Below are 15,485 nucleotides of genomic sequence, written 5' to 3'. Positions count from 1 at the left end.
AAGCACTCTCGGCCCACCCACCCATCAGGCAGTACAGGCAAAGGCTGGTCGCCTTGTTTATGGGGCTGGGTAGGAATTTTTCGCCCCCAACATATTGGCTGGCTGGGGGAGGGGGGTTTGCCTACCTTGCACTGTTTATAATGGGTGCTGGCAATTGGCTTGGGCGGTGCCGTTAAATAGGTTGGTCACTGGCTGTTTACGGTTGGGAACCTGTTCTGTGGGGTATTGGTGAGCTCCCATGGCACCGCACCGTTGTGGTGAATGGCCTCCCTGGGGTGACCGTTATGCTGTATGGCCCAAGGTCGGTCCCAGGGAGCCTTGGGATCCCGTCACATGGTGAATTGTCCACATCCCAGGCTCCACGGCTTGGGGGATGGTGGAGTTCAGGTGAGCGGCGATTAAGTGGCCTGGCCAGCCGGGTCTGAGCCGTTAGGTTGGCTCACATCCGGGGCTTCAGGGCTCACCCAGTTCCAGGTTAAGGAGGTGGTCTGGTAATGACCCCTGGCTTGACCTGTCCCCACTGTTTGCCCCTGCCATTGTGTTAAGTTAAATAAAGTGGCCCTTTAATCCATATTGGTGTCTGTCTCTTTATTCCAACTGAGGAGACAATTTGAATTGTGGCACTGGGATCTGCTATTCAAAGGGGGGTGGGAATAAAACACTGGGCATGCTTGGTTTCTTGGTCACACATAATGTAGCTCTTTAGCTCCCAGCCTAATTGAAATAGATTATATGAAGTAGGAGATCTGAGACACAAAGAAGAGATCTCTATAAGGAGCTTAGTTTGCTTGCTTAAATATCCTTTCCCCCCTCCTATTTCTGTAAGTGGAAGATAGCTTCTTGCAAGTGCACATGGTGCTTTTAACTGAATCCCCCTTCCTATCACAGACTTAACCCCATCCTGTTCCTGAGAGCTGACTGACCATCACAAGTCACTCTATGAGGAGAAGAGGGGCTATACCAATAAGATCGGAGGAAAGGACTGTTCTGGGTGTAGGACTCTGTTCGTGGAACTTTGGTATTTTAAACATTGGTTGTAAGTGCTGAAAAATAGATACATCCAAACAGCCATTATGCCCTAATCCTTAAAAGAAACCCTTGAAAAATATCTCAGGTTCTGGAAATGTAACAATAATAATGAACAATCACAGTTATTACTATAAGTTACTGAATACCACTTACTGGTCATAATTATAATTTTGGTGGAGGTTTACATAAGTGAAAAATAGACATTGTTTCAATATAGCATGAACTTTGAAAAGAAATAAAAGGGATCTGGTAAGAATGAAGGATGAAAATTGCTTTCTAGTAAATCAAAGCACAAACTGCACTGTGTTCTGCTGTATGGCTAGATGTGAATGTTACTGTAAACATTATAGAGAAGCTGTAATGGGTATTAATTTGGACTGACAGATCGTGTGGCAAAGTTGCAGTGAAGAACTCCAGCTGCGTGACCACCTTCATGATGATGGGCCTCTCTGATCGACATAACCTGCAGGTTCTGCTCTTTGTTCTCTTTCTTTGTATCTACATCGTGGCTCTGGTTGGAAACATGGCCATCATTGCTGCCATCCTTTCTTATCACAAGCTTCACACACCCATGTATTTTTTCCTTTTTCACTTGGCTGTAGTGGACATCATCTGTACTTCCACCATCATTCCAAAGATGCTAGAGAACATTGCAACTCTCAGTAAGAGCATCTCCTATTCTGGCTGCATAGCTCAGCTCTATTCATTCACATGGTGTTTGGGTGCTGAAATGGTGCTCTTCACTGTCATGGCTTATGATCGCTATGTAGCGATATGTCATCCCTTGCATTACACCATCATGATGAACAAGAAGGTATGCATGTGTCTTTCCACAGTGGTGATTCTTATAGCCATTAGTAACTCATGGGTTCACACTGGCCTGATCATGAGGCTTACCTTCTGTGGGCCCAATGGTATCAATCACTTCTTCTGTGAGATTCCCCCACTTCTGGCTCTCTCCTGCAGCCCAGTAAGAATAAATGAAGTCTGGGTCTTTACTGCAGATATTTTCCTAGCCATGGGAGACTTCTTGCTGACATGCTTATCTTATTGCTTCATTGTTAGGACAATCCTAAAAATCAAGACCTCCGAAGGGAAGAAAAAGGCCTTCTCCACCTGCTCTTCTCATCTTATAGTTGTGTCCTTATATTATTCCACTGTCATCTATACTTACATACGCCCAGCCTCCAGCTATTCATTTGATAGGGACAAGGTAGTTGCTGCCCTGTACACCCTGGTTACACCAACTCTAAACCCTATAGTCTATACTTTGAGAAATAAAGATGTAAAGACAGCCCTCAAAAAAGTATTTTTTATAAGATGAGATGGAAAAACAAATGTGTCCATTTCTTTCAGTATTATGCTTTAAGCTTTTTTTTTGGGGGGGGGGGGTGTTGCGTGGGAGACAAAACTTTTTCTATTCATTTTTAGCCTAATCTCTCACAAATCTTGTTTTCTCTTTTTTTGATGACTTAAAGTGACTGAACTAGTTCCACTGAAGTGCAGTGTCTTGGAAATGATGTGAAAGTTGCATCAGTTGTGGCCTATTCACTGATGCAGTCCATAACTGCTACTGTAATAGTTGAGTAATGTAAGTAAGGTATATCCAAACCAATTCTGTGCAATACTGAATAGGTATTGTTAAGATTTTTTTTTTAAATCTTGTTTGTATGGACCTAAAGCAAAACCAATCAGTCAAACAAAAACCCTCTAATAAGACTCTGAATGTGATGGTTTCCTCAGAAGCCTATGAGAAAAGTACTTGAGTCTCCAGCTCCAGTCATGAGAAGTCCATAGTTAAAAGTGACAGATAGCAGAACCCCAGAGGGTGGATAAAGCAAAGAAGAGAGTTGGTGACACCATTACAAGGCACGCTATATAAGAAGGGGAAGTAAAGTCACCTTGGGAATTCTGCAATCTGATTATGAAACAGAAAGAATGATGATTAACTTGTCCCCTACCTGATTAATGTTAGGAAAGGTGATTGTAATAAAGGCTTAGTAGACATAAAATATCCATTCTTCCTCCAAGGCTTTTTTTCTGTTATGGTGATAGTGACTCTCAGGTATGGATTATTTTTAAATTTAATTTTTCCTTCAGGGTATTAAATCTAAGATGCACAAAAACTGGATTCAACTTGAAGAATACATAGCCAACTTCTTAATTATATTTTCCAATGTCCTTATGATCCTTGTTATTGTGGCAAGTGAATTTAATGCCAGAATCAGTTCTTCCATTCATGCACTGTATTCATGTTTAATGCTGTTTGTTGTTTCATATATTTACTACTCCTTAGACAATCAATATATTTGAAATCAAACTGGATGGGGTTCCAGTTAGCCCAGCTACTGATTTTCCTGTTTCTGCTGTTATGATTCCCAAATCTCCTTTTCAAGTTTTCTGCTTGAAGTGTTCAAGTATATATCTTGAACACATTTTTCAAAGATAATCTGTTTCTGGTGAAATGTAGTTTGTGCATCACAATGCGTAATGTTCTTCAAGAGTTCATAGTGATTTTACTGGGCAAACTACACTTCCCTTGATGCTGAAAAAAATAGGAGAAAGTGAAAATGAAGATGGAGGAGAAAGAAAGGCAAAATTGGAACAACAGAAACATAAATTGCATTGGTTGTGTTTTAAACCTGCCTTATGTAACATCTTTCTTTGCATTATGATGTGAAACTGAAATTTAGAAAGCAGCAGGGCTTTTTTTTTTAGCAGGAACACAGTTCCATCTGGCTTGTCCAGAGCTCCAGCTCAAAAGAAGGTCTCTGGGAGAAGGAAGGCACTAGGCAGCCACACACTTCCAGACCACATGCTCCATCCACTCTTCCATCTCCAGACTCCAAAGGGCTTGGGAAGAGAGCAAGAGATGTGGAGCCACCAATGAGTGCCCCCTTCCATGAGAAGCTGAACCTGCCACTTTCCACTCCACTTACATGGCTTTCTTTCTAGCACATGTTTTTTTTGGGGGGGGGGCAAGGTCTTTCATTAGACTGTATCAGAACACACGTTCATGAAACTCAACTGATGGCACTGTACTGTTCTATGTCAATATGGAGAAAGTAATCTACTGAACAGGTGACTTCACTTCTGGTGATGTCAGTGTGTGTGGTCTAATATGCAAATGAGTTCCTGCTGGGCTTTTTCTACAAAAAAAGTTCTGGAAAGCAGGGAGTAAGAGTACATCACAGGCAGTTCATAGAAGGCTGTTGCTTAAGTGTTTTGTCTATAAATGAAATTCCATGCATCAGTTTTACCACTTTACTAAAAAGCATATATTCCATAAAAAGAAATGGGATGTAGAAAACAGGATTAAATGCATTTAACTTTAGACCCAATAGGCAGTGGGTTTGTACAGTGAGTTTGCTGAACAAATTTGGTTCATGAACACCCACCAAGTTTTTTTGGGCAGAATAAGGATTTTAATGTGAGACTCTAATAACTAGTGCTCTACCACTGGTAATTACCTGTATATGTCATGTAGCAGTACATTTACAAGCATGAAATTGAGATCTAGTCATTTTCTGAAAATCAGCACACCTACATTTTACATTAACTTACAATAATCTTCAGCAAGCAGAGAACAGTAGCCATTTTTATATTAACTGAATTAGAAAAAAAATTGAATCAAATAGCACCTTCAAGTCTAATAAAATGTCCCAAGTTATCTTCATTGGTGAGTCAAAAACTACAATGACATTGCAACTTTGGAAAGATTTGTACATCTTTAAGATGTTCCTGGACTTGAATTTTGCTCTATTCCACAGAAACAGTAAATTGCAATGAAGATTACCTAAGTTTTATAAAAAAAATTTCCCCAGAGCAGTTTTAATTTCTTGATTTTTCAAGCTGTATATGATGGGGTTCAGCATGGGAGTTAAAATACTATACTGGATTGAAACCACTGTTTCTAGAACTGTGGTGGATCTAGAACTTGGCATCAAGCACCGGAGAAAAGCTGTAATATAAAACAAAATAACCACAATGAGATGGGAGCTGCAGGTGGAGAAGGCTTTGCTCCTGCTCTTTGCTGAGTGAGATCTCAGGATTGTGAAGATGATATAACTATAAGAGATGCTTATGGTGGGAAAAGCCATTAAACCATATATAATACTAGAGGTATGTATCAACATATAATTAGTGTGAGTTTCACTGCAAGACAAAGGCAAGAGGGATGGAATTTCACAGGTGTAGTGGTGAATGGTATTCTCTCTACAGAAGCTCAGATCCACTAATGGCAATGTGTTGGCCACAGCCATTAAAGAACCTGCTGTCCAGGCTGCCCATACCAACTGTCTACATGTTTGCTGTATCATGATTCTTGAATAATTCAAAGGGACACATATAGCAACATTTGCCCCCCAAGTCGGAATGAAGAGACGGACACAATTAAATTGGTGAAAATATGGGCCACTTTTATTAAAATAACTAGCAACAGCAAGGGCAAACGAACTGCAGCCAGGTCAGGGCCAGGGGTCTCCTCAGACCGCTCCCCTGCCTTTTTCAGCGGGCGAGAGACCCGGCCCCCCAGCCGGAGCTGTGAGCCACAGCTCCCATTAGGCAGGCCCAGCAGGGAGGCTCGCACCGGAGGGCCCAAACACCAGACGCGAGTCTCAGCGAAAGGCACCCATCCAATCGAGTCTCCAGGACAGTCTGCATTCACAAACCTCGAGCCACACCCAAGGTTGATCCTGACAGACCCCTAACTCCCCAAAAGGGGGAGGCTAACCGGTCCTCCCCAGGCCGCATGGTGCCATAAACCCCGTAGAACCTGCCCTAAAAAGTGACCAAACTCTACCAAGGCACCAACCCTAAGCCAATTCCTCAATCCACTGAAATGCTATGCAAGGTAGGCAAAAAACACCCCCCAGTCACATGCCAAATCGCCAGGGAGTGAAAAAATTCCTACCCGGCCCTTCCAAACGGAAGCGACCAGCAATTGCCTGCATAACAAACAGGGCGGGCGGGTGGGCCGAAAACGCCGGGAGACTGCCGCGGCATAGAGCGGGGCTTCAGCAACAGCGCTAAAGCCCCGCCCCCTCAGGACACGCTCAAAAGCGCGCCGAAGATTCTGCTCTCCCTCCAAGGGAGGGCAAAACTTCCCCTTCAGCCATGCTGAGATGCAGCGGGCTTCAGGAGGCTTCTTTGCCCCCCAAGTCGGAATGAAGAGACGGACACAATTAAATTGGTGAAAATATGGGCCACTTTTATTAAAATAACTAGCAACGGCAAGGGCAAACGAACTGCGGCCAGGTCAGGGCCAGGGGTCTCCTCAGACCGCTCCCCTGCCTTTTTCAGTGGGCGAGATACCTGGCCCCCCAGCCGGAGCTGTGAGCCACAGCTCCCATTAGGCAGGCCCAGCAGGGAGGCTCGCACCGGAGGGCCCAAACACCAGATGCGAGTCTCAGCGAAAGGCACCCATCCAATCGAGTCTCCAGGACAGTCTGCGTTCACATACCTCGGGCCACACCAAAGGTTGATCCTGCCAGACCCCTATCTCCCCAAAAGGGGGAGGCTAACCGGTCCTCCCCAGGCCGCATGGTGCCATAAACCCCGTAGAACCTGCCCTAAAAAGTGACCAAACTCTACCAAGGCACCAACCCTAAGCCAATTCCTCAATCCACTGAAATGCTATGCAAGGTAGGCAAAAAACACCCCCCAGTCACATGCCAAATCGCCAGGGAGTGAAAAAATTCCTACCCGGCCCTTCCAAACGGAAGCGACCAGCAATTGCCTGCATAACAAACAGGGAGGGCAGGTGGGCCGAAAACGCCGGGAGACTGCCGCGGCGTCGAGTGGGGCTTCAGCAACAGCGCTAAAGCCCCGCCCCCTCAGGACACGCTCAAAAGCGCGCCGAAGATTCCGCTCTACCTCCAAGGGGGGGCAAAACTTCCCCTTCAGCCACGCTGAGATGCAGCGGGCTTCAGGAGGCTTCTTTGCCCCCCAAGTCGGAATGAAGAGACGGACACAATTAAATTGGTGAAAATATGGGCCACTTTTAGACCGCTCCCCTGCCTTTTTCAGCAGGCGAGAGACCCGGCCCCCCAGCCGGAGCTGTGAGCCACAGCTCCCGTTAGGCAGGCCCAGCAGGGAGGCTCGCACTGGAGGGCCCAAACACCAGACGCGAGTCTCAGCGAAAGGCACCCATCCAATCGAGTCTCCAGGACAGTCTGCATTCACAAACCTCGAGCCACACCCAAGGTTGATCCTGACAGACCCCTAACTCCCCAAAAGGGGGAGGCTAACCGGTCCTCCCCAGGCCGCATGGTGCCATAAACCCCGTAGAACCTGCCACAACTAAGGCCAAGTCTCTACTTAGGGCTTAGCACCCCCCAAAAGACCCAAAACCAACAAAAGCCCTTGCCGCAAATCACTCAGAAAAGGCACATTACCCTTTTCCGAGAGATGCACACCATCCCCTCTGTAGAGGTTGGGACATTCCTTAGAAATATCCGGATGGGGCAAATAGTGGCCCAAACCACCCTCCAGAACCTTGCAAATTTCCTTATTCGCTTGGTGGACAATCGAACTGCGGCCAGGTCAGGGCCAGGGGTCTCCTCAGACCGCTCCCCTGCCTTTTTCAGCGGGCGAGAGACCTGGCCCCCCAGCCGGAGCTGTGAGCCACAGCTCCCGTTAGGCAGGCCCAGCAGGGAGGCTCGCACCGGAGGGCCCAAACACCAGACGCGAGTCTCAGCGAAAGGCACCCATCCAATCGAGTCTCCAGGACAGTCTGCATTCACAAACCTCGAGCCACACCCAAGGTTGATCCTGACAGACCCCTAACTCCCCAAAAGGGGGAGGCTAACCGGTCCTCCCCAGGCCGCATGGTGCCATAAACGCCCAGGCACTGCGCCACACCAAGCGCGGAATCATGGCCGACCAAACTATAATGGTACCAGGCCATCTGTTCCTTATGTACCTGAAATCGTCTCGAGCCTGTAAGATCAATGCCTTGCCCTTAATCAGCCCGAGATCATTCCCTCCCAGGTGAAAAATCAATACCTGCGGAGGAGGGCCCCCAGACCCATGAAACAAAAAGGGGGAGCAAGCCAGGCCACTGAAGACCCCGGCGCCCCCTCCATTCTATCGTGACACGTTTGCTGAGCCCCAGCTGAGAGCCAACAGCAGTTCTCCGAGCTAGATGTGCCGCCCAAAACACATAACTGTGCCCGCAGATGAGAACTCTGCTCCTCCGGCCAGGAACAACAGCATCTAAAAGGAAGAAACAGACAAGTTAGACAACCCAAACCTCAAAATACCCCAGTTCCTAAACAAAACTTATCAGCGGAGCAAAGGGCGAATATAACCTTTGTAAGCCTGAGAACGACAACGGCCCAGGCGTTGAATGGACGAAGTAGGATAACCCAAGGCAGCAACCGTAGAGGCTGCACCTTTTGACGTCACAGCCCAAAATATATGCTTTGTCAACGGACTGCCCCCAGCGTGACAAAACAGCGATCCTTCGCAGCCCCCCGCAAAGCCAAATAGTCGGCTAATGCAGAAACTGGGCAAAGCTCCACCCCCGATCACGGACCCAACTCTAGCACAGTCCCCGTGCCCTCTGGATCAATTTTAGATCGCCGGATAGTAAGGACCACCTTACCACCCAGCAACGTAATAATTTTCAATAACAACGGCCTACCCGAAACATCACTCTTGGAGCTTGCCACCAGTTCACTAACCCTCAGAGCCCCAAAAAAGGCTACCAAAGAGGCTGCGTGGAACAAAACTGCCTCGAAATGAGACGCACAAACTGCGCTCCAAACCCCTTTCAAACCCCGAAGAATATCAGGAGACAAAGGGACCCTAGTATCAGGCATAGGCCCAGCCTCCCTGGACCACCCTTCCAGCACCTTTCGAATATGAAAATCTGCTGTTTCCTCTTTAAACCTCAAGGCCTTGCTAGCGAAGGCCAGCGCAGACGTGCGGCCCCGAATTGATCGCACGGCCAATCCCTTACCTCTCAAGGAAATACAATAATGGAGCAACTGCTCCACTGGGAGGGGCCAAACAATGCGATACCCTACCTCAGCCCTAAAGTCCTCAAACTGCCACACGGCATGCTCGTAAGACTTCCTGGTGCTAGGTGCAATGGCTAAGCCTATCACTCAGCAGGCATCGGCTCTCCAATCAGCCATAGCTCCTGGGGCATTGGCGCCGCTTCCAGATCGGCGTCTGGGGCCAGCTGACGAAACCTCTCCATCTGTTTACGAGACAGAGCATCAGCCACCCCGTTATTCACCCCAGGAACATGCGTGGCCAAAAACAAAACGTTAAGCCGCAGGCAACGCAGAGTGAAGGCCCTCACCAACCTCATAACTCGCTGCGATTTGGACGAAAGGGAATTAATAACCTGAACAACCGCCATGTTATCGCACCAAATGAACGGTGCAATTAACCATATCACTCCCCCACAGCCAAACCGCAACTAAAATGGGAAAAAAATCCAAAACAAACAAACAAACGTGAGGTCCCGGCTCAAACCGGCCTGCACACACGACTCAGGCTACTCTTCCATGCACCAATGTCCCCGGAAGTAGACCCCATGACTTAAGGTTCCTGGACCAAGTTGGTACTCGAGGACCTTGAAAAGGAATTCTAAAACCCAACGTGAAACCATTCAACAAATAACAACTGTCCTCCCTACGTGGGTACCTACGAAGCCACTTCTCAAGAGGCCCCACCTATATCGGGCTGGGACCCCTCTCCAGTTTGAGAAGGACCCCCGCCTGATCTTTTCTGGCCCTTATGTGGTCGAACTCTAGGGCAGTTGTTGAAGGAATGTGGGCCAGCACACAGGGGGCATACGTACTTAAAGTGGCAGTCTTTACGACTGCACGCCCCCTGGGACCAGAAGGCGAAGAGGAAGCCCTAGTCACTAGGTGACCACTGTCAGAACGGTCCCCCAAATTGGGCCGAGCAGGTGACATCACCTGCAGCCACAACTGTTGGTGAATCCGATCCCAAGGGAGTGAAGGGTACAAAGCGGCCCTCATCCTGAACTCCTGGTCATATTGGATCCAGGCCGAGCCGCTGAACATTGTATACCCCTTGTATATGATGTCCATATATTGAATCAACGCGGCGGCCCGCCAGGGCTGCGCACCTGCTATCACTCCCACATATATGAAAAACCCCGGGAGCCAATTGTCCCAGGTCCGATCAACCTTCCTCTTCCTGAGCTTATCCTTCTCTTTATCGTCCAGCTCCTCCTTGTCCCTCATCTCCAATTCCCTAAATAAAAGGGAGAATACGTCCACGTATTCCCCTTTTAAGATTTTCTCTCTCGCGGCAGGCAGCAGGTGATCACCCAGCGGCAAAGCCACCTCCCCAAAAGGCATAGCACTAAAGGGGACCGCCCCGTATGGAGATGGGAAACCCCAACCTCCAGGCCAAGTCGCTGCCGATCCCTGCTGACCGACCCCGGGCCAATTGCCAAACGGACCAAACTGACCCTGTGGCCACATCCAGTTGCTCTGCTGCTCTAAGCCTGAAGTAGAAGGAGCCCCAGCACCGCCCAATGGAGCACCCGCCCCACCAGGACCAACAGACCTCCAAGCCCCCCCAAGGCCACACAGGCCCAAGATGAGGCAAAGAGCCATCCCCAGACTTAGCAGCTGATAAAGCAGGCACCAAAGCTGATCCAGTACCACCCGCACCGGACGACGTGCCCGCACCAACATCAGAGCCAGCAGGCCCCACAGCTCCTCCAGCAGCAACTGCAGCAGATCTGCCCTCCAGAAGAGATAAGCGAGTCAATAAATCTGCCTGCTAAGGACGCTTGGACAACCGACCCTTCTTGGGCAACTGAGAAGGTGGAAACCCCGATGCCTGCTCAAGTGCCCGCAGCCTCTGAAAAATGGCTGCATTGACTTCATCGCCCCCTTCATCGTCCGAAGACGAAGGGGGGGGGGGGCTTAGAAGGAGGCTTAGGTGCCTTAGGGGCAGGTGGTTTCCCTTTTGAATTTCCACTGCCTTTGCGACCCGACATGTTCGCTAAAGAGCACAGCAAACAGCAGACTTTCATTAACTGGCTTAGCCAAGCCTGAGGCCAGCAAAGGAATAAAGGGGGAAAACAGCCCTCAAAATGGCCACCCCCCCAGCTTAGCCAAGCCTGAGGCCAGCAAAGGAATAAAAGGGGGAAAACAGCCCTAAAAATGGCCACCACACCAGTGAACTCTAAAATGGCCGCCGCCTAAACACCTCGTAAAATGGCCGCCCCAAGAACAAGGGTGTGCTGAAGAAGAAGCAAGGCCAAAATGGCCCCCAAGCACCAGGGAGAAGTACAGCACCTCAAAATGGCCGCCCCAAGCACACGGCTTGAGGGAGAAGAAGCAGAGCTAATAATGGCTACCCAGCCTCAGGGAGAAGTACTCTTACCAGCACCCCTGAACTTAAGCATCTCAAAACGGCCGCCCAGCCCCGCTGTTCCCCCCAGTCTTGGTCAAATGGCCACCCCGTCCCCTGACAGCACCACAGTCCTGAGTAAGACACCTGAAAAAGTCTGCTGTGAAAACGTTGAGAAAGCAACGTCCACTCAGAGTCAAAAACGACTGGTGCTTGCACAGGGGACCTTTCCTTTCCTCCCCTCCAAGTGCTAACCAGGGCTGACCCTGCCTAGCATCCAAAACTGGGCTAGTCTGTTAGCCAGTAAGAAAAGAGGGGGGGGGGGATCCCAATGGACTGCTCTTTACCCCCAAAAGGCGATTTTCCTATAGTCAAAAACGACTGGTGCTTGCACAGGGGACCTTTCCTTTTCTCCCCTCAAAGTGCTAACCAGGGCTGCCCCTGCTTAGCTGCCAAAACTGGGCTAGTCTGCTAGCCAGTAATAAAAGAGGGGGGGGGGATCCCAATGAACTGCTCTTTTACCCCCAAAAGGTGAAGTTCCTTTAGCCCCTGTGAAAAAAAAAAAACCCAACCCAGCAGAACACCCAACAACAGCCCACAAGACAACTATCCCCAGGGCACACAGCAAGCCCTGGTAATCAAACTGTTTAAAGGAAGAATGCTCCCTCGACGCTCTCAGCTCTAGTCGATCTACCCAACGCTCCACAAACGGCCCAGACAGCCCCGATGCGTCAGGAGCTCGCACACAAGCTCCGAGCCATCCGAAAACGCCGGGAGACTGCTGCGGCGTCGAGCGGGGCTTCAGCAACAGTGCCGAAGCCCCGCCCCCTCAGGACGCGCTCAAAAGCGCGCTGAAGATTCCGCTCTCCCTCCAAGGGGGGGCAAAACTTCCCCTTCAGCCACGCTGAGATGCAGCGGGCTTCAGGAGGCTTCTATCTGTCATAGGCCATCACCCAAAGCAGAGCAACGTCAGCACAGCCAGCCTGGAGGAAGAAGAAGATCTGTGCAGTGCATCCTTCCCAGGAAATGGTTTTCTGCTTTGCTGTGAAGTTTTGCAACATTTTTGGGATAGTAGCAGAGGAGTAGCAAATATCCATGAAGGCTAGATGACTAAGAAAGAAGAACATAGGGGAGTGTAGGCTAGCCTCTGTCCTGATCACCAGCATGATTGCCAAGTTTCCTAACAGTGTCATTGCATAGATGATGAGAAACACCAAGAACAGTAGTAGTAGTACTTTATTCACGGTCATCCGACCAGCTTAATACAAACAAAAACAAAATCATAAAAACAAACCCATCACCTCTTACACAAAATTCCTAACACCAACTATTGCACATATTGTTAAAACTCATAAGCAAGATTTACACTCTCAATTTCCCTCCTTTCCAACTGAGCAACATAACAGAAACGGGCAATCTTAAATGAAACATCAGAATGAGCATCAGACAGGAGGAAGGCAATCTGCTCATCCTCCGGCCTGCCCGCCAAGGACCCAAGAATTGGAGAGATTAATCTTGCCCTCAAGTTGTTGTAATTAGGGCACCGCAAAACGATGTGGAGAGTTGTTTCGACCTCATTGCAATTACAGGGGCACAATCTTTCCAGATATGGGTACCCAGCGTAACGTCCCAAAAGCACCGAAGAGAAAAGTGCGTTGAGTCGTGCTTTTGAGAAAGCTATCCGATATTTTGGGATAGTGATGTTGAAAAGATACCTGGCTGGGGACAGTACTTCGGCTTGCTTCCCTAAGAAAATGTGCGCAGAAAGACTAGCTCTAGCAGATCTCAGTTCAAGCTCAACCAACCTCAGGCGCAAAAGTTCTTTCGCATCCCTCAGTTCCATCATTGCTAGGGACTCAGGGGAGAGATCACAGAGTCTAAAATAATCTAGACACCTTTTCTCCCAAGTTCCCACAAAAGAGTCGGAAAAAATCAGATGGGGAAGGCCACCTGGCTTTGAGAGAACCCTCAGAAAGTAACAAAGGGTATTTAACCACATTGACGTCTCGATGCTTGGGACGCCAGATTCCAACCTGATGGCAGTGTTCGGCACACATCTGGGAACAGACAGAAGCTTGCGCAAGAGTTTAGTTTGTACTATCTCCAACGGCTTGGTGGTTGAGTAAGGGGCAATTTCAGCGCCATAGAGCAACTGGACCCTGGTCTTTGCAGTATGCAGCCTTAGTGCTGCAGGCAAGAATTTGGCCCCTTTGGAGATGTAAAAACGGTAGATGGCATCAGCTGTTCTTTGCGCAGATTGTGCAACATAGTTCTTATGTGCCAAACGCTTTCCCTGATAATGAAAAATCACCCCCAAGTATTTAATAATTTTTACTTGCTCAATGGGTTTGCCATTTAGAAACCAGCAATGAGCCTTGAATCGTTTGGTGAAAACTAAAACCTTGGTTTTATCTAGATTAATTTCCAACTTTTCCTGCAGACTGGTCTGGGTTAGGTGGCGAAGGGCCCTTCGCATACCAATCTGCGTCCTGGATAGTATAAGCACGTCGTCAGCATACGCTAGAACTGGAATATGCCGATCGGCGAGCTTGGGAGGATGTAAAGCCAAATCATTAAAGGAGGTTAGAAGTGAATTTATGTAGAAATTGAAAAGCAAGGGGGCGAGCACACAACCCTGTCTGACACCCTTGTTCACTAAAATTGGTTGGGTTAGATGGCCTTGAGATGAGCATCTTATCCTGATGCCCGAGTTACTATAAAGGCTAACCATAAGCAACAACAGCCGTCTGTCGATAGACGAAGCTGCAAGCTTGTCCCATAACCTGGATCTGGGTATCAGATCAAAGGCAGCCTTAAAGTCGACAAAGGCTGCAAAGAGTCTGGAGCCCTTTGTGGCCAAATATTTATCAACCAGAAATTGCAGCACCAAAGTCTGGTCAAGGTGAGATCTTCCAGGGCAGAAGGCAGCCTGAACATCAGCAATAATGCCTTGAGAATCCATCCAGGCCGTAAGTTTGTCCCTCAGATGTAAGGCATACAGTTTGCTAATAGCACGTAGCAAACTAATTGGCCTATAGTTCGAGGGGAGTTCATGGCCCCCTCTTTTGTAAATGGGCACAATAATCGCCCAGCCCCAGTCGGCTGGCATGTTTGCTGTCTCGTCTATATATGTGAAAAGGGAAGCCAACGTTGGAGCCCACCAATCCCAATGCTCTTTAAGTAGGTCAGACCTAATGTAATCTCCCCCAGGGGCTTTCCCGCTTTTCACCCTCCCTAAAAGGGAGTTCACCTCCTCGCAGGTGACAGGATCCCAGGATGGAATGTCCTCTGCTAGCAACTTCGCTCGTAGGGTGGGGCAAGAGGGCTCTTCAGAGGCATATATCCTCTGAAAGTGTTCCACCCACTCTGCAGCAGTAATATGATTTGAAGCTTCTGAGGGGAAAACTTTCAATAGTGGATTTATAGTATGCCAAAAAAGCGATGAATTGTTTGATTTAGCTGCATTAATCAGGGCCTCCCAGTTTTTCTTAATAAAAGTTTCTTTCTTATGTTGGGTAAGTTCCTTGAATTGTTTTTTTAGGACTTTTAACTGCATATAGTGAGCCGTCAGTTGAGATTCCCTTGCCAGAATCAGGCCAGCTGTAACCTGCCTCTTTAAGGACCTGCATTCTGAGTCGTACCACTCGTAAGATCATCTTTTCAGAACTGTGTTATTGTGCATATAATAGGAGAGAGTAGGTTTTAGGGCAGCAGTTATGTCATTGTAATGTGAAACAATGTTACCCTCCTTTTCCATTATCATTTTCCAAGAACAGCAAAATCTGCATCTGTGGATCATTGGAGAATCCTACTAATATAAACTCCGTTACTATACTTTGATTTTCCATGGAGAAGTAGGGAATGGATTTAACATGACCTGTGGGAGTAGAAAACAAATCAATTTCATGAATCAATATAAGTAATACTGACGGTAAGAATAAAAACAAACAAACAAACAAATACACACATGTGTGGCATAATTCTATATTATCTGAAAAAAAGGGTGTTTTTTTCCTGTGAGGTAATGTGACTTACTTGAAAGTATATATAGGATTGTATATGTACAGGAAGCCTTGGAATAACCACTTTCAGAAATAATAATCTTG

At 47.9% G+C, this 15,485-nt stretch overlaps 2 protein-coding genes across 2 annotated transcripts; one reads left to right on the top strand and one right to left on the bottom strand.

Annotated features, from left to right (window-relative positions):
* The first annotated feature begins 373 nt into the window (after nucleotides 1-373).
* LOC132583474 (olfactory receptor 13G1-like) lies at nucleotides 374-2,353 on the top strand. The gene is made up of 2 exons (XM_060255107.1): nucleotides 374-387; nucleotides 1,414-2,353. Exons 1-2 carry the CDS (start codon nucleotides 374-376, stop codon nucleotides 2,351-2,353), a joined length of 954 nt encoding a protein of 317 aa, XP_060111090.1.
* A 2,367-nt stretch (nucleotides 2,354-4,720) lies between these two features.
* LOC132583473 (olfactory receptor 8S1-like) lies at nucleotides 4,721-15,227 on the bottom strand. Its single transcript, XM_060255106.1, has 4 exons — nucleotides 15,161-15,227; nucleotides 12,314-12,607; nucleotides 4,846-5,386; nucleotides 4,721-4,751 (listed from the first exon to the last, which is right to left on the bottom strand). Exons 1-4 carry the CDS (start codon nucleotides 15,225-15,227, stop codon nucleotides 4,721-4,723), a joined length of 933 nt encoding a protein of 310 aa, XP_060111089.1.
* Nucleotides 15,228-15,485: the final 258 nt, after the last annotated feature.

This window comes from Heteronotia binoei, chromosome 15 (genome assembly GCF_032191835.1).
Source record: "Heteronotia binoei isolate CCM8104 ecotype False Entrance Well chromosome 15, APGP_CSIRO_Hbin_v1, whole genome shotgun sequence".
In the NCBI taxonomy this organism is placed as follows: Eukaryota; Metazoa; Chordata; class Lepidosauria; order Squamata; family Gekkonidae; genus Heteronotia; species Heteronotia binoei.
The sequence above is the reverse complement of the archived record's forward strand: the minus strand, read 5'-3'. Positions and strand labels throughout refer to the sequence as shown.

Coding starts and splice junctions, on each gene's coding strand:
- LOC132583473 (XM_060255106.1), bottom strand. CDS start 15,227: ATGGAAAATCAAAGTATAGTAACGGAGTTTATATTAGTAGGATTCTCC. Junction 5,387..12,313: donor GGTGATGGCCTATGACAGAT/AGAAGCCTCCTG, acceptor CTTGGGGGGCAA/ATGTTGCTATATGTGTCCCT. Junction 4,752..4,845: donor ATTAAAACTGCTCTGGGGAA/ATTTTTTTTATA, acceptor TTAAAGATGTAC/AAATCTTTCCAAAGTTGCAA.